At 43.4% G+C, this 19,565-nt stretch overlaps 1 protein-coding gene across 1 annotated transcript; it reads right to left on the minus strand.

The window, feature by feature from the left end:
- Window positions 1-4,386: 4,386 nt before the first annotated feature.
- On the minus strand, window positions 4,387-12,417 carry TUBB6 (tubulin beta 6 class V). Its single transcript, XM_053992652.1, has 4 exons — window positions 12,314-12,417; window positions 11,601-11,709; window positions 10,385-10,495; window positions 4,387-5,996 (listed from the first exon to the last, which is right to left on the minus strand). Exons 1-4 carry the CDS (start codon window positions 12,368-12,370, stop codon window positions 4,933-4,935), a joined length of 1,341 nt encoding a protein of 446 aa, XP_053848627.1. The 5' UTR covers window positions 12,371-12,417; the 3' UTR covers window positions 4,387-4,932.
- Window positions 12,418-19,565: the final 7,148 nt, after the last annotated feature.

Below are 19,565 nucleotides of genomic sequence, written 5' to 3' on the forward strand. Positions count from 1 at the left end.
CTAAAATTGTGTTCACAAATACAAGCAGCAACCAAAACCAAAGGTGATAAAGCAGATTGTCAGAGTTTCATACTCATTTGCTCATCAAAAACTATAGGGAAAAAGCTATGGGGATTTTTCCCTGCTTAGTTGAATACAGTTGTTTTAGTAATCTGCTTCTTGTTGTCTGCTGCCTGCTAATGATTCATTAGTTGAAGAATTCAGCTGTTCAAAAATTCATGGCCTTTCTCCTCGTCCCAGCAGAAGACAGGGAAGCATGGGTGGAGCAGTGGTTAAGGGAGGGAAGGAAAATGAACTGATCTTCTCTGCTGTACCAAAAATCCTTTAAGCTTAATGAGTCAGAGGGCAGGTTAAAAGGATAACTAGTGACTGATTCCATCTGTATGTTGCAACATACTGGAAAACAGTGGGATGACAAAGGAAAAAGTTTATCTAAAAGTTTAGACCCTTGGTTATAAATGTATTTGAATTAAATTTTTTATGGAAATTATTCTTTTGGATTTTCTTTTTCTTCATGACGTAACTTCTTCCATCTGTGATGTTACATGGCTTTACAGTGGAATGAGGGAAACAGAGCAAATATGGCTGTTTTGGGCATATTTACTGGGCATTTTTAGTTGTTAAACACTTCTATTTATCCCTATTGCATTTGTTAAAGAATGAATTATAAACAAGAAAGCAGCTTGAAAAAAACTAAACTTCATTTCCTTAATTATTGGAGTTGAAGTTTAGAATGATTTATTGCAATAGCAAAATTCTTCTATAAAATTCAAATCTTGCACTCAAATCTTGATAAAGCAGTGCTTGATTTCTGTGCTCATGCTCTAGTGTTGTACCTTACATGTATTCTGCATTAATGCCTTGTTTGTTCTTTTCTCATCCTCCAGTTTAGCTGAACACTTCTTGTCTGGGATATTCAGTTTTAGCCAGTGCTGAGGACTAGCTGTGCTTATACAGTAAAGGTCAGAGTTCTGCATTTCTTCATTCCTTGCTAAATAAAACCAGCAGAAAACTCAGCAACCAACTACCCAACCCCCAAACCCTTAACCTGACTCTTCACAATGGCACTACCAGACTCTGAAAAAAAACATCTCCAGGAGATGGTTTCTCTTACTCCGTGTTTGTGTCTACTAATAAATTCCACTCCAGTTGCAGCATTTAATCAATAGATGCATGAAAATGGCCTTACCTCTCCTTTACCTTTGCCTCTGTTTTGCTTGCTTAGCCTTACATTAGCAGGTCTTAATATTTTGTGCCAAAAATGGCAGAATTTGGCAGTGTTGGGACTTGGGAATCAAAGATAGGGAGAAACAACCAAAAAAAGCTGTTTACCCAACCTGCTTCTTTCAAGAGGATTGCTAGCCTCCTTCAACTCCCAAATTTAGGATGTCAGGTGGTTGAACATAAATCAAGAAAATCAAGTTAAGTCTGTGCTGTGGCTGCCAATAATGCCGGATTAATTTTTGTTGCAAGCACACTGAGCAGTGCTGCTTCAGCTACCAGGGGCTTGTGCAGCAGCAAGGGAGCTGCAGCTCCCAAGGCTGGGAGAAGGAGCAGGTCTAGACCCTCTTTCCCAAGCTGACTCTGTTCCCAAGGGGAATTGTTTCCTGAGGGATACAAGTGCAAGAGAAGGAATGGAGAGCATAATCTGAGCAGTAATTGTGGGATGCAGAGAAAGCAAGAGCCTGAGGTGGTTTGGTTAAGGCAACATGTGCAAGGACTCTCCTGACTGTGAGCTGAGGGCCTGTCCCATTCCTTGCTGGCTTTGCAAAGGATCTGACCCATTATGGAGTTAGATCCCAATTTCTGTCCTGATACCACACCCTCTCCCCAGGCAAGAGCTCGCCCACTCCCAGCTTCCAAGTGGTGCCAGTGGTGTCAGTTGCCATCTTTTCTCCCCAGCCTAGCGTTGACACGTGTTTGTGTCTGAGCAGTGGGAGCTGCACGTCTTCCTGGGGTCTGGCTTGTCCTGGCAGACTCTGCTAGATACTGCTCTGTGGCCAGGTGCAAAGCAGTTAAAAAAGAGAAAAATAGGATGGGAGAAATAAAAGGTGCCAGAGACGAGGCTGAAAAACTAAAGGGGAAATGAAAATCAGACAGGTGAGGACTTTGAGAAAAGTAACAAAGCCAGGTGGGACTCACCTTGGAGATTGCAAAATAAGAGAGAAGCTTCCAAGGAAAAAGCAGGAAGTTATTTGAAAGGAAGTACAACTGAAGGAATTGCTCACTAAACTTGCTACTAAAACAGTTTTCAGTTGTATCTCAGGAAAGGAAGGTGATTAGAGTTGGTGGACAGAAGAGAAACAGGAAGTGTTTGTGCTTCCCATGGCTCTATTACTGCTTATGCACAAGCTGGTCCTCTGATGACCTACTAGAGGATCCTGGGTTCATTATGGTGTGAGGGTTTTTTCCCCTTAGGATCAGAGGGAAAACCTGTCTCTTTTTTCTAAAGAGAGCATTAGTTTGCCTCTTCCACCTCCACACATTCTAGAAATTCACATCAAACAGTTGCAAGTAAACACATGTGCAAGAATGGGTGAGTGAAAGCAGGACCATTGTGAGGCCTGAATTCCACAGCCTCAGAGTCTGCATTCTGCATTTTGAGTCAAGTGTATGAAATGCAATAAGGAACAGGCTGGTTCACCAAGTTAATAACTCCATTATTTAGCAATGCCAAGATTTCTGGCATTTTTAAAGTTTTAACTTTTTGTTTGTTTGTTTTCACAGAAATACCAGAATTTATGACTTGGACTTAGTTATGAAATCTGTGTTACAACAAAATGCAGTTTCATACACAATAAGATGGTTAATTCTATTTCATTCAGCAGAAACTATGCTAGTGCTTTAATTGGAAAGACCATGCTACAGCTGTGTGATGGCAGGCTCTGAGCCTGTAAGGCATCTTTCTCCCTTTCAAAGCAAATAGTCAACCATTTAGAAAGAATCAACTTCACTTTGTTTAATGGCTTTACTCCTAATGGATTTTGCTTTGTATTGTCCTGCACAGTAACTTCTCTTCACATTGTATATTGTGTTATAACCGTAACACAATATAACTGTGTCATGCTGTAATTAATACATAGCCACATCTCACATTTATAAAATGCGTATTTAAAGGTGCTCTATGGCTATTCATAAATCCTTTAGGCATCACTAGACATAGCAAAGAACACGGCCCTGTGAATTTGCTGACTCCTCTATGATCCTTCTAAAGACAATCAGCTGGGCCCTCCCAAGCTCTGCCTCTGTTGCAAAGCCAGTCTGGCTGGCAAGCTCCAGCAACTGTCTCAACCTCTGAAGTCACTTTCTGTGAAAAACTTGTACTTGATTAAAGCTAGTTTAGTTCCATTTCTGTCTGGAATAGCATTGGGCAGACAGCTTCAGGTTATGTGATTAAGAGTTGCTTGGTTTATGTACTTCCTAAAGTACTGTCTCATTCCCTGAATCCCAAACTAGCAAAGCATCATCTTGTCAGGAGAAGCAGACCTTTGGAAATTTCACTATGTTTGTAAAGTGCCTTTTTAAATGTTGAGCAACAGTTTTGCTTGGGAAGTGCTTCTGAAAGCAAGAAGAAAAAGCAAGAGTTCTTGAAACATTTTAAGTTTGGATTTCCAGAGGTTTTCTCTTTTGTTTGCTTGTTTTGTTGCCTAGGAACTGGTCTAAATAAGAGACTCCAAGTAGACAGTGTTCTCTGGTAGAGGCTCTCTAATGGAGAAGGGCTGTTTAATTGATATGAGCAGAAACATAAAGCATGCACTGAGGCCAAATGCCCAGCAGTCACTTTGTCAGCTGGCTTAGGCAGAGACCTTTCTGACTTGGCTTTAGTTGGGGCAGATAAACCCATTGTTCATCTTTCATTCTGCCAACTGTTTTGAGTATAGTGGATAAATGCTCTTGTACTTAAACTTTTACCTGTCGAGCTGTTTTAATCTATCTTGGTAGCAAGACATGCACAGCATCTGTAGGTGTGGTGAACTTACAAACCCAGGTAGTGAGATCTGTTGGCACATAGCCTGTGTCCCCTGTCCCACCATGATCTATGGAATACCTGGGTTTCAGCTACATGGGCTGGGTGAAATACAGTTAGGAATAGCATTAGCAGCTGGTGATAGCCAGGAAAACCAGTAAGATATTGGGGGTGCCACTTTAAACCCCAGGGATTTATGATGAACACATCACAAATGGAGGGATTTCATCTATGTATCAGATACATCTATCAGATTAATCTATAGATCAGATACATCTATCAGATTCATCTATATATCACAGAGATCATCTGTGATTATTCAACAGCAGCAAGAGATGAAGTCACATCACACAAATCCAGCCTCTAGCCTGCAGCTCACTGGGTATTTATGTAGCATTGACTGCCCAGAACACTTCTGCTTGAGAGTGTACTATTAATTTTTATTTTCTTTTTAGAGGACTAGAATCAAATATCACTGTTAACAGTTACTGTACAGAATATCTAAAAAACTTTTTTTTTTTATTATGAATAAATTTTGTTTCCGGCAGTTAAGTATGGTACATTTGGTACAGAATATTTCAAGCTCACAACATTTTCTTACTCATAATTGGATGAAAATAGTGCGGCTCTAATTTGTAAGTTTTCGTGCCTATTTTACATCTTTTCTTCTGCAGCTTTAGGGATGACAACCCTAAAGAAAAAAGACCCCAAACTAGATCCACTCAGACTCTTAGGCCAAAGTCTTAACTGAACGCCTTACATTTGTCTCATGAATAGAAATGGCCCAACTTCCAGAAATGCTGAATGTCCTCAGTGATCCAAATGGACTCTGAAGAGCACTTCTAACACCTGAAATTCATGCTCCCTTTTTTATTATTTTTAAACTAAAGTATGGACTTACAAGCCTAATTATCAGAAATCCAGATTTGAGAATTTGGCCTGGAAAAATCTCACACCTAATTCTTTTATTCATTGATCTCTTCTTCGTCATCTTCAAACGCTTCCTCTCCATCATTTGCTGTTGCTTCTTGGTATTGCTGATACTCTGAAACCAGGTCATTCATGTTGCTTTCTGCTTCTGTAAATTCCATTTCATCCATTCCCTCTCCAGTGAACCAGTGGAGGAAGGCCTTTCTCCTGAACATGGCAGAAAACTGCTCCGAGATCCTTTTGAAGAGCTCCTGGATAGCAGTGCTGTTGCCAATGAAGGTGGAGGCCATCTTGAGGCCACGGGGAGGTATGTCACACACTGCCACCTTGACATTGTTCGGGATCCACTCCACGAAGTAGCTGCTGTTCTTGTTCTGGATGGCCAACATCTGCTCGTCAACCTCCTTCATGGACATGGGGCCGCGGAAGACGGTGGCCACCGTCAAGTACCGGCCATGCCTTGGGTCACAGGCTGCCATCATGTTTTTGGCATCGAACATCTGCTGGGTGAGCTCTGGGACCGTGAGTGCTCGGTATTGTTGGCTGCCTCGCGCCGTCAAAGGAGCAAAGCCTGGCATGAAAAAGTGAAGGCGCGGGAAGGGGACCATATTTACTGCCAGCTTCCGGAGGTCAGCATTGAGCTGGCCTGGAAAACGCAGGGATGTGGTTACCCCGCTCATGGTGGCGGAGACCAAGTGGTTTAAATCTCCGTAGGTGGGGGTGGTGAGCTTCAAGGTGCGGAAGCAAATGTCATACAGAGCTTCATTGTCGATGCAGTAGGTTTCATCCGTGTTTTCAACCAGCTGGTGGACTGAAAGCGTGGCGTTGTACGGCTCCACCACTGTGTCAGAAACCTTAGGAGAAGGCATGACACTAAAAGTATTCATTATCCTGTCTGGATACTCCTCTCGGATCTTGCTGATGAGTAGGGTTCCCATGCCAGACCCTGTCCCTCCTCCCAGGGAGTGAGTGAGCTGAAATCCTTGCAAGCAATCGCAGTGTTCACTCTCTTTTCTTACTACGTCAAGCACAGAGTCAACCAGCTCTGCCCCTTCTGTATAGTGTCCTTTGGCCCAGTTGTTTCCTGCACCAGTTTGTCCTAAAATAAGATACAACAGGGAAAGAAAATACACAAAATTATTGGCGAGGTTTGGTATTTGCAAGCTAAATGCACTCACATCTGTAACAAAAGCTGCTGTAAATCTGTCAAGTAGATAACTGTGCTCTTCAGTTTTGCCTACAAATATCTCTGTAAGTATCAGCATGAACTTTTTATATAGTCTCTGGCAGTTTTCATTAATGCCTTTGGGTGGATTTTAGGGTTTTTTTCTTTTTTTTTTTGGTCATTTTACCTTCCATAAATGCAAAGATGGCCTTAACTCCTTGTTTTGAACACTTTCACACCCCCAGTCCTGATGATTCTGTAAACACAAGATGACTGATATTTAAATGCTTTCTGTCTGTAAGGACCATGATGTATGCAAAGCTAAATCACAAATACATGTATCTCAATGAAAATGAGAGGTTCTTGGACTGTTCTTGTGAGTCAAAGAGAAAACATTGTCATTCAAGAATAAAGCTGGGCTTCAAAATCCTATTTAACTTGTTATAGCAGGAAAAATAGCTTTTTAAATTCATGTTTACCTAGCCTGAATGAAAATATTGATCAACAGAAGCTTCAGGGACATTATTTCTGAAACTTAGAAGTTAAGTGCCTTTTAGGTTTTACTGATTTCCTTACCAACTCACTATTCTTCAGGATATGCAAAATCACTTGGAAAATTGGATTACTGATATTTCAGAAAAGTGATGAGTCCATTCTTTTCTTCCTAAGGTTTCTCTTCTTGTTTCATGTGCCACTTAGTTTATTAAGATAAACAATGTGGATCATTTGCTATTGTCACTGTTTTGTTATTGGTTAGATAACGAGGAGGATTAAATTGAGCAATCAATTTTATAGTACTGCTCCTCACAGTGTCTACTATGCACATACATTGTGCCACTGAACTCACTTAGGGTACTCCTGGGAGTGGTATTCAGACACAGCAATGGTTTCAGAATTAATTATAGAGCTGGCAAATTCTGTGCTGTTCCCCAAGACCTTCCCCTCCTTTCCCATTACTATTTCTCATTTCAATTCCCACGGCACCATGTTGGTGCCAAACATTTGAACCAGGGAAACTGCTGACTGGGACACTTCTGAAATCCTGTGTACTTTTTTGCACTGCAAAAATGCTTGGTTTCCTCATGGTGTATTTGGTTACTTTATGCATTGTTCTGTATGTTGCTATATTTTTCTCTCTTTGAGCCTAGGGAGCTCAGCACTTCCTGTCCAGCTGGGCAAAGCACAAAGTAATATCCTTCCAGAATTAAATGTTTGTAAGCACCTGCACCCTGCTTGAGCAGATCCCCTACTACAGAGAGGGAAGCACATCAGGATGCACACAGACAAGCAGACATCACTCCAAAAGGCAGAAAGTATTTATCTCCTAATGGACATAAATTCTGATTTTAGGACAACTATCAGCTACTCCTGTGGCAACACTACACTCCATTCACTAGTCAGCCACGTGCCTAGGGTCTCCAGCATTCTCACTGGTGATTTCCTGCTTCTACACCTGGTTATCTTATACTTCCAGAACGACTGGCTCTACAGCACTGTAAGGCTACCACAACACAGAGCATATAAATGTGCCCTGGAAGCTCCAGCCTTCTTACCCCATGACAATACAGTCTGGAGGTGCTATGGCCCTGACAAGGCTGCCATGAATCTGGAAATCCTGATCATGATCCTGTGAAACTCTACTGGATGCCCTCCACTTACCAGGTGCCTACCTACCTGACCTCTGAAAATCTAATGCAAACACATAGAAATGATCAAATTTCACCAGGGCTAAACTCTCTGGGTGGAAAATGAGCCTATGCCCACAAAACTCAGGACCTGGCAAATTTTTTGCCCATCCTGGAAGCCCATCTCCAGCATCCTGCGTCTGTCATTTGCCAGGATCTAAAGAAGCCTTCATGAAGCAATCCCACAACTTAGCTGCACTCCTGGCACCTCCAGGTCCTTCGATCACTATTTCTTTCTCCAACACACTGTAGGGTTATCACACACGTTCAGGTTGAGCTGCACATGCAGAGAAGCCATTTGTCTAAGAGTCAATTTATTTTTTAATCCCTAAAATGGCACTTGTTTCCTACAATCTTCTTTCACTCCTCTACTCTCTTCACTGCTCAAAATATAAGATAAACCTGGTAAAAGAGCTCAGTAGCTTGCACATTAACACTTAGGAGCCTGATGTGAACAGCCCTGCTGCAGAACTTGCCTTTGACTGCCAGACAGCTACTTTGTGGTTGCCCCCATCAGTTCATACAAATGCAGTTGGAGTGGTATCTCTGTAGCACATCTAGCAAGAGTGTACACAAGAAAAGAACAAAAAATGCAAAAATGTACAAATGAAAACTGGTTAACAGGAGGAGACACATCAGAGTTCGCAGCAGCTCCTGGTGAGCAATTGTGTGCAGTCAGAAGGCCAGGAAGCCTACTGCTCTCATACAGCAAGATTGTTCCACCTGCAGTTCTTCACCTTTTAAATCACTACCATGTCACTGCAGGCATTAAAGAATAAGTATTTTTTTTGTGTCCATCTCAAATTTCTTGCTAGTTTGATATAAAATTCCTGTATCTGGAGTGTGTGACCATGTGCGCAATACACCTGCATGAAATCCTGATTGATGGTCCATGGTTACTTGCTGTGGAGATGTAGGCACATGCAGGTTTATACAAGCAGAGGTGGAAAACATCCCCACCAGAACAAGCCCATACAGCCTGGGCTACAGCAAGTATGGGACTGCCAATTTCTGCCACAAAATCCTTTGTGGGCCCAGGCCAGAGTTTTAAAAGAGAAAACAAAATGCTTTGTTGGCTTTTGACACAGAAGATCATTACTTCAGCGCTCAGCCATTCTACATTATTCAGCAGGTTGGGAGGACAGTGCCTGATGCTGGCAGGGGCCTCTGACAGATACGAGTCGATCACATGCTGTTGGTTCATTGTTATCTTGGCAGGAAGGGAGTACAGCAAACTGGGCTATTGTTGAAGACATTATGAATTGATTTTACTCTGGTTTTCTTTGGTGTTGTACCAAACTGTAAAGCTCCAGTTCAGGTATTTCCATAGGTCAGGTGAATTCACTTTTAGAGGGCTTGTGTGGTTCGTGCAGGTGAAAGGGAATGAAAGGAAAAACCTGAACACAGAAACAGACTTCATAAAGCTGCCTATGTCTACAGCTTTTCTCCCTAAGCTTACTCCTTAAGTTACATCTTGTAACTTACAGCTCCTTTGGAAGAGACCCTTAACATCACTGCCATGGAGTTTACAGGAGAACAACATGGATAGCATAAAAGATTTAAGTCAAAGACTTAAAGGAACTCTGTATGGCTTTTTCACTCCCCTCTCCAAACCAACAACCCAGATTTAAGTTTGTTTTATACCACCCAAATCATGTTTATCTTTCCTCTGTCTGTCCCTGGCATTGTTCCTTCCTTATGTTAACACAACATACCAAACTGAGTTCCAACCCAAGCATGCCTTGTCAGGAGAAAATGTGTTTGTGGCTAGTGCAGACTTGGAAACCAAAAGGACATGAAAGTTCTCATGGTAGCTTTCATTTAGACTTCCTGTTTCAGCAAGTGGCTCACTTAACTTCCACATGCTGTTTCTCCTTTAGTGCAAAGTGACTGATAATGCTTCAGTACTTTATAAGGATGCTCTGAAAGCATAATGTGCATTTTTAAGCTTAGATGCAAAGTACTACAGAAGTCCAAAGTAAAGCAGTAAAAGTAAAAACCAACCCTCTGCAAGAACATTGCAAAACCAGAACGTCCCTACATACTTTTAGACTGTTCCTCATTATGCTAGAAACTAATCCAGTAACTGGCTACATATGTGTTTTCTACATTACAGATTATCTTCTTCCACTGTTACCATACTGCAAGGATATACTGAAAAAGTTTAATTACATAGCCTAAAAACAATTCCACACTCAAGCATTTAATGTGAATTTAAGTGAAGGGTAGTCTGGTTGGTTTGTGGTTGAGGTTTTCCCTCCCCCCTCCATTTTCTGCAGAATTTCTGTGCATTTTGTTGTGAAGAATTGGCCTCAGGATTTCTCTGGAGTTCATATACATGGAAAGCAAATGTACTTTCTCTGAACACTATAGGAAACTTCCAGCAGTTTGCTAACCAAAGGAATGATCAACAGAGGAATGACTTTTTCACTTAACAGGATGTTTTGACTGACTTACACAATAATTGCAGTTCCATTGTTAGCTATTAGGATTTCTCAGTAGGATCACTTTGGAACAGGGAGATTGAATGCTTTTTGACCATTCACTTGGTAATCAAACAATTGTTGTAGAACTCTTTTTTAAAGAGAAAACAGTTTTTTAAAGAGAACAGTTTTTTAAAGAGAAACATCCACATACCAAAGATGAAATTATCAGGCCGAAAGAGCTGACCAAAAAGACCAGACCGCACACTATCCATGGTTCCCGGCTCCAAGTCCAGTAAGACTGCTCTTGGTACAAATTTGTGGGCTACAACACAAAGTAAGCATGCCCTTAACGTTCAGAAATAAGCTAACACAGTTACAGCTTTTAATACACAAATACAGTACAGCTCATATTGTTAGTCTAATGTATAGTTCATAAATATATAAGTACTTCCTATACAGAAAGTCATGTTGGTGAAAAACCCATCTCCATAGGAATAAATCAATTCAGCTTGGAAAACAGACCTGACATAATTTGGACTCTTACAGATTTTACATTTTGTAAGCTCTTTATTAGCAAGAGATATTAGGGAGTTTCTGATTAGAAAAAATGGTTTACTTGTTCCTTTTAAGGAAGTACGTAATCTTTTCTGTAAATATCAGGGTGAGTGAAGTGTTTATGTTCAAGTTATCCACAAGCTTTTATGTTTGAAGGATTCTCCTCCACTGAAAGAGCTATTTGGTGTACATGGCAAACAGCACACAGTAGTCAGCACATCTACCACAAAGCACAAAACAAACAATCTGTGTCAAGTTGAATTTGTTCAAGAAAACTCAGTAAATAATATGAATTAATCCCAGCTGGACAAAAGATGAAACATTCACACTTGCAGACCACAGACCAAAGGACTCCAGATCCCGATTTTACACTGTCAGCACCTTTCAACGGCAGAGGACTCTGAGGACTTGGATGCCTTTTGCCATGTCATTAATGAAACAGTTTGCTATTACCTGTGGCCCAACCCTCTCATTCATGAAAATTAAAGAGAGAGTACTACTAATGCAGGCTCATATAGCCAACCAGTTTAATTTGGAATAATTGAAGAAATGCATTTGGTGAAGTAATCACATATTTGAAGAGCAAACTCCTACTGTAATGTTAAATAATAAACAAACCTCCTCATCCAGACCCTAAGGACAGCCCCCTGTGCCACTTCTCTGTGTCTGGGGAGATAGCACCCAGCCATCTTAATACTTTGTAAGGAAGTAGATAATATTTTCTGTTGAGCTGGGCACAGCTGGGGGGGCTTGTGGCATGTGAGGAGTGTGGCCAGATGTGTAATATGCCTTTATGAGCCCGTCGTCTTCTGATTCCTGTGCCCCTTCCCAGGGAGTCCCCTGTCCCGCACCCCTCCCCGTCCCACACTTACAAGATGATTCATTATAGTAGACATTGATCCTTTCCAGCTGCAGCGCTGAGTCACCGACATAGCCTCCGGCTGGGTCAATGCCATGCTCATCACTTATCACTTCCCAAAACTAAGGGAGGAAAAGCGAGAAGTGGGTTGGGAACTTCCCTGCGCAGCGCCCGGGCCGCTCCCGGCGGCGGTCCCGCGGCAGCTGCCGGATTCCTGGCGTGCCCGCCGCCCCTCCCAGCCCGCGCGGCGGCGGGAGCCGGGCGGGCACCGGGATTCAAACCCAACGGACGAGCGGCGCCCGCGCAGCTCCGCGCCCCGACGGGCTGCGGCGGCTCCGCGCCCGGAGCGGCCGCCCAGACTCTGCCGCTCTGCCGCCCTCCCCCGCTTCTCGACCGCAGCCTGGCCGACTCGAACAGAAAAATACTTTTAAAAACAATTTTTAAAAAGCTGTCCCCGTTTGGTTTCGGTACTTCCCAAGGCCTTTTATGGTCACGGGGAGCGGAGCGATGCGCGGTGCCCCGGGCGCGCCCGGCGCCGCTCGGCAGCGGCATCGAAGCACGGGCGGCCGGCGACGGGGAGCGGGGGCGGCCGGCACAGCCCAGCCCAGCCCCGGTGTGCAGCAGCCCCGGGGGTTCCGGCAGCCCCGGGGAACCACCGGGCGCGTCCCCCGGGCGCTCAGAGGCTCCGCGAGCGGCGGGCAGGCGGCGGCTCCCCTTCAGGCTCACCTTGGTCCCGATCTGGTTTCCGCACTGTCCCGCCTGGATGTGCACGATCTCCCTCATGGCTGCACCCCGCTCGCCCCGCCGTGCGCCCGCTGTCCCGCCGCCCAGCCCGGCTGTGCGCGGCGCCGTCCCACCGGGCGGTGCTTTATGGGCTCCGCACCCCCCCGCCGCTCGCCCAGCGGCCGCCCCCGCCCGGCACCGCCCTCGGCACAGGGGCGCGACGCAGCCCGCTGTGTGACACCAGCCCTCTCATTGTCCCCGACGGCAGTGGGGGTCCCTGGGGGGTCCTCCTGGGGAACCAGCGGCAGCTCCCGTCCGTGGTCTGCTGCTCACCCCAAAGCCAGTTCAGCAAACGTGGCTGCGGCATCTTCACCCCCGTGTGGCGGCCGGACATCGTCGCCGTCTCTGTCTCCTGTTCCATGTCCCCTTGCCCCGACAGGCGCGCACGTCGCAGTCTTTGCTGCACAACTCTTCTTCGGTAGAATTTCTTCACAGGAGGAGTGATGAGACATTGGGACAGGCTGCCCAGGGAGGCAGTGGGGATGTTTAAGGGAAGACTGGATGTGGCACTTAGTGCCATGGTCTAGGTGACATGGTAGTGTATAGTCATGGGTTAGATTTGATGATCTCAGAGGTTTTTTCCAACCCAACTGATCCTGTGATTCTGTCATTCTGTGAAGGGGCAGAATCCAAAAGGATGGGTAGCCCTTCTCTGTGCCTTGTCATCTTCTTCACACAGTTCTTTTCTGATTTTTTTTTTTTTGAGGGTGGTTTTTTTTTGTTTGTTTTTGTTTTGTTTTGTTTTGTTTGTTTGTTTTTTTTTGTTTGGTTTGGTTTGGTTTGGTTTTTTTGTGTGTGTGGTTGGTTTGTTTGGGGTTTTTTGTTTTTTGGGTTGTTGGGTTTTTTTGTTTTTTTGGTTTTTTTTGTTTTCTTTTGCCAATAAGAGAAGCTTCTGCCTGAAAATTGTAACTGGGACGTCAAGCAGTCTGTGAAGAAACTTTCCTGAGAGCTCATGTCACCACCATACAGAGTATGCCCTGGCATATGCATGGTTTGAAATGCTTGATTTTTAATGGTAGAGGAGATTTTCTTTCCCCTCCAGAGGGGAAGCCACTTCCCACAGCTGCTGAATCTGCCTTATGACCCCTTTGGGTACTGCTGCAGAGTTTCCCAAATAGAGGGTTCCTGCTGTGATACCAACACGACTCTTCCATGGGATGCCGTTGTCTGTATAGCCTATTCCAGTACTTAGCCCTGGTGGGAGACATTCATCTGTCCATGCACATCTCTGCTGCCTGACCCAGTCTCTGCTGTTGTGCAAGAGCAGCCCTGAGGACAGACTTACAGAACCTCCTTATCCACTTGTTGAAAGGTGGCCCAGCTGGGGCTCTTCTGGAGAACAATCTTGGGTGCTTTCTGTAGCTTGAACGCAATCAAGGTAGCCCCCACCAATCAATACATAACCTCCAAATAACCCAAAGTCTGTGTATTGGGAGGCCACCTGCTGCCTGCCTGCCCTTACATTGCTGTGACGTGACCAAAGTCATCTCGACTCTGTGCTCTCACTCCAGCCTTGCCTTTCCATAAATGTTTTCCAGCAGGGAAACATTACAGCTTGCAGCATCTTGCAAATTACCTCGAGTAGCACACATGCATCATGCTAGGCCGAGTCAATTCTCTTTCTGACATCAGGGAAGCAGCTGGAGGATCAGGATCAGCATGTTTGCCTTGCAAGCAGCCATTAGCAGAGCACTGGATACTATGTGCCTTTTTCTCTGCCGAAGGACTCAAAGTGTCCTTCTGTGCGTGATCTGCATTTTTGGAAGAGATCCATGAACAAGGCATTGTTCAGCAGCCTGATTAGTGAGGTTGGCTTGGACATTGCCTGAATCTATATGTCCTTGACTATGCCTTCCAGGCCTGGTTTTCCCCACGTTTTGCAAATCCTCCCATTTACTGTTCCTACTTGCCATCCTCTCGCCTGTTGCTGGTATGCCAGTTTTTAAAATCCAGTAGGTCCCCAGATCCAGGTAGTGGTAAGGCTGGGTGTGTGTTCCAAGTAGGCTCATACACATACAGATATAGACATGGCTGGCCACACTGACTGACCCAGGCAGAAAACACAGCACTCACAAAAACAAACAGCATTAATGGCCCCATCCCGTTCCCCTTTCTGGCTGATCAGGACAGAAGCCCATAAATGGAAAACAAATATGTATTTGTATACATCTATACAATATGAATCCCTCTATAGCTGGTCTGAGATACTAATCTTATTCTGTTGTTAACACCTGGATCCCAGTCTTTCCAGTTTTTGGCATGTGGAAATTTTATCCCAGAGGCCTGCAGTTCCACTCTAGTTGCTGGTAACCAGATCTACAGCTATGAACTGTGGGTCCCTTGTCCAGTGCTGGCTTTAGGACACTCAGCCTGTTCAGTGGATGATCTCTGGATCCCCAGTTGCCTCACAAAGAGATACAAACAGGCAAACAAGTTCCTCTGGTAGCTAGTCCAGAGTTGTGGCCTCACCAGTAGCTGACCCCACCACAGTCTTCTCAGAAGTTTGTAAATGACCACACACAGACAAGCATAGTCACATAATGACCGCACACAGGCATGCAGATTCACTCTTGTCTCTCCAGTTGCTGCATTTAAGACACACAGGCCCCTGTGACTTGTGGCCCCCACCTCTAATTGGTGGCACTCAGGCCACCATACACATATATACACATGGAGTATACATGCAGCTCTCACTCAAAAAAAACCAATTAAAATACAGTCTACAAAGACAAGACAGACTGAGATGATCAGGTGCCAGGCATAGCCAGACAAGCGTATTCACCAACAACCTCTTTATACCCAAACGGATCACTTTAGCCCCGTATCCTTTTATTTTTCTATATCAAACTGTCCTTATCCCCTCTTACCCCCACCTTTGATTTCTCCTTTAAACATCCCAAAAGCTGTCTTGTACAATCTCAAAGATGTTCTTCCCCTCCATCCCCTAGAGATTCCCAGCTCCTGCAGGCAGTAACTCCTCTCTACAGAGTGATCCACGGAGCCTCTCCCACTGACTGGTGGTGATGGGTGTCACACCAGACCCCAGGCTGAACCCTCACTGACAGCAGCCAGGTCAGAGCCTTCTTTTCTCTGGGTGTGCTATTGGATTTCTCCCCCTGCCTGTGTTCCTTTGCGCTCCTTTCCATTTGTGGAGATAAGCCTTGAATCACATAACCCAGCAGAAGGTGAAACCCATACAATGATCTGAATCAAATTATATTTTAAGAATAAAAGTAAAAAGGAGCAAATGGACATAGGTAGGCAGTAAGGGGAAAAAGGAAGCAATGAGAGTGTACTGTAGTAGAGTCTTTAGTCCACGTGCCTTCTGAAGGTTGCATTGCCAGTTTCTGTAATCTTTGAAAGATTACTTTGAAGTCTGTTGTTTGTGAGCAGCAGTCAGTCAAACAACATTTAGAGGCCAAAACTTCAGCCAGTTTCCCACACATACAAAGTAACCCACTGAGGTACATAGAAGGCTGTAGAGCTGTGTGCCTGATGGCGGTGAGCAACAGCTTACTCAACAAATTTGCATGTACAGATTTTATAGGTGCATAAATAACTTCTAGTTTTCAGTCACACCTGAATCAACTTGCAGCTTCTCCATGTTTTACTGCTGGTAATTTGAAAGAAGACACTTTTGTTGGTCACTGAATGTAGATGTACCTTCAAATCCCTTTCATCCATGCTTGTGTTTACTTAATAGTTCAGCTGATTTAGGAGTTGAAGGTGCCATTATAACCTGTGTCCATAGAAGGCTGCATATTCTTCTTAAGTCTCCACAGACTTGGTCTGGGATTTTAAAGGTACTTAGGTGTTTCACAATCCTCTTAGGTACTTAACTGTTATGGATTACTTATAGCTGTATTTTAAAACCCCACTAAACACCTCTTGGAAATTTAAGGCATCTAAATTCTCCCTGGGCGCTTCATCTGACTGAGTCCATGAGATTCATTGTATATTTAGGTTGATATAGAAACACACTGTAAATTCTGTACAATGGATTCTCACTTGTTATATTTGGCTCTCTCAGATATCTCTTTATCACATACCTATAATACATATTGACCTCTAACCTTCATAATTTACAGTCTTTTTTTTATTTCCCATTCACTCAATAGGTTAATTTAATACTTAGAGTATGGCTTTTTTTCCCCGTCATGCACAAAACAGGAGAAGAACTTTAAGATTTCCTTTGCAGATTTACTCCCTTCATTGTTGTTCCTTATTTATTTCCTTTTGCAATTTTAATTTCATTTCTGCTGTTAAAAAGAATCAATTAATATATTTAACCTGAAAAATTAGTAAAATGTTACAATAGCTACAAACCACCAGCTCAAGTTTGCAGATTCATGCTCCAGGCAGCCTTTTGAACAATCAGTTTATATGACTTAACATCCTCAAAGTACCTTTTGCTCCCATGTGTGAAAGCAAAGCACTAAATTCTAGAAGAGGTCAAAACTTGTGTTTTAGGGAATGGCATGACCATTTATGATAGAGAGGCTATGGATTAAGGAAGATCTGGCTGCTAGGCCATATCTGGATTAGTCTGACATTGCTAGCTGGTAAAAACCCAAGACAGTTTATTTCTACTGGACAACTCTCTGGTGCTCCAATGTGATGGGCTTTAATGTGATGTGATTCTTCATTCCTGATGGTCAGAACTGACAAGGTATCAGACAGTAGCAGCAAATTAAATACTCACACTGATCTTGTGTGAGATCCAGCTGCTTTGAAACAGCTGCACACATTCATAGGATGGGGCCATGGGGGGTTGTAGAGCATTCTGTGTTGTCTTCAGGTTTTCTCATGTTCTCCTTCCTTGTGCACAGGCTAAATAGAAATGGATTTCTACAAGATGATGAATTTCACAGGCGGGGCAAAATGTATAAAGTGCCAATGCTGCAGAGTAAAAGGATTTTCCAGTAATAGCAGCTGAAGCAACAGTCATGTCCCACAAAGTCACATGGAAATTTGCTTTAATACCTTGGAAAAAAACCAGCAAAGTTCTTCTGTATTTAACTAGTCATGTGATATGATTGTTAAGCTGCTTCCTGCTTTTCAGGAAACACATTTGAGTTTATATCAGGGCTGTTGCTAAGATTATTTCTATTTACTGAAGTTTTTAAGGACTAGAGAGAAATTCATGCCGTAAGAAAGCACTTAACAAGTTAGCTACTATTTTCTTTTTTCAGAATGATAAATTTGCTATATTTTGATATTTAAGAATATGTGTTATAAAGCTTGTTAGCACTTACATTAAATACCAAAGCAATAAATATAATTCACATAGTGGATTTACTCTGACAGCTTGTAGCAGGCTAGTAAATGCTACTAAGTCCAAGGTGACCTTTAGGAGGAAGGTCCAGTCTAGTTCCTCTTTCCTCTTTAGTCTGAAGAGTTTCTTGCCAGTTAAGAAAGGGGGAAAAAATCTTAATTTTTTTTTTTTTACCTGGCTTCCTGAGAAAACCAAGTATGGGAAGTCACGTTCCTGTTCAGTGTGTACCTGTGTATCTCCACCACTACCTCATCAGCCTCTTATGACAAAATCCACAAGAAGCACATGGGTTACAGAGACACTGCAGCTGCAGATGAATCTAGAAGCAGCTCAAGAACCCAACAAAAACATTTCAAAGGGGAAGTGAGACAGTAAGACATACACACACACAGAAGTGTATGTCTTTTAAGACAAACACCAGACTGCACAGATTTAGCTCAGATGTTTTGGAGTCTGTTATCTGCCCAGATAATCCATTAATTTCATATGGTTCTCAAACAGTTTCTTGCTTTGTCACCCCCCCTCCCCCCCCACCCCCCCCCCCATTAAACTTTTTGCTGTGGCAGCTGTGGCTTCATAGATTTCCACCTATGCTCAAACACAGTACTCAGGGGGCTGTTTTAATGCCACTCATCTGGCTGCTATCTGTAGCTGTCAATGGAGATACTGCTGATGTTTGTTTTAGCCCACAAGAAGTGATCTGAACTTTGTAATGTTAAAGCAAATGTCTCTAAGTCAAGGCGGGAGAAAATACATTAAGGTGCAAAGTCCAAAAGACTGTGAAGTGACACTGGAGAAATTCCACCATCAGGTCCAAAGGAATTTCTAGCTGCATGTTCACACACTTTTATCACTATTTGACAAAATGGATGGAAAACTTTAACTCCAACCCTGAATATTCATGTGTTTGAGTACAGGTGCTCTTGCACCTTCCAGCACTTAATGTCTTTTGATTTGTAACATATTTTCTGTCCTTTGGAAATGAGTATTTTCTTTCAGCCCTTTGTTTCTCCCCATGCTTAGCCTCAATGCTAACAATTACTCATCCAGGACTTTTTGCACAGATGGTCATAGCGATTTTTATGCAATAGCTGTAGCACCTGGAGTAGTGGAAGCATGTACCTGCCTGTTTTGTCAGGCAGAAATGTGTGTTTGGTGTGGCTGTGTTTTTAACCTCCATTCTAATCGGTCACTTAGCTACACAAACAAACAGAGCCAGAGAATGGGCTGCAGTCAGTGTTCAACAGCCAGTAAAGGAGCCAGTCTAGTGTTTCCTTACAGCTACAACCAAGACCATGGGAATACAAAATTAAGGCAGGCACTCATCTATGTTCAACTCTCCAGCCTCTCTATGCATTAAAGATTTTGGGGAACCAATCTGTTTGGAGGACAGAGTGAAAACATAATTGAGCTGGAATGTGGTGAGTGAGTGGTACAGCTGTAAGAGGAAAATGAATATGAGATATTGACAGCTTGCTTTTGGAGTTTAGTCAGCTCTGAATAGATGCCAATACTATGCAGAGCTTATCAATGAAGTCCTGGTATTCTGAGTGTGGGAGAAATCAGAACAAGGACAAAAAGGTCTCTTAACCAGAAGTCATGCTAAAGACTATCAGGAAAAAAAGCATGTTTTGACCAGATGAGTGCATTGATGGCAGCTGGTCCTGATTAGATGGAAGATCTGTCTAACCTAGAATTCCACCTCTGACAGTAGTCAGTGATGGATGCTAGGGAAAGAATATGGTAATGCTCCCCCAGAAATACCCTTCTACATCTGGCAGTCAGTGATTAAGCCTTTGGTGAACCACAGAAAGGATATTTAATTGTTCATTTCAGGTATCCCTGAAGTTATATGATTGCTTTTTAATGCAGTTACACTTTCAGCCTCCAAAGTCTCCTATGGCATTGCCTTCCATGCAC

This window comes from Vidua macroura, chromosome 1, assembly GCF_024509145.1.
Source record: "Vidua macroura isolate BioBank_ID:100142 chromosome 1, ASM2450914v1, whole genome shotgun sequence".
Lineage (NCBI taxonomy): Eukaryota > Metazoa > Chordata > Aves > Passeriformes > Viduidae > Vidua > Vidua macroura.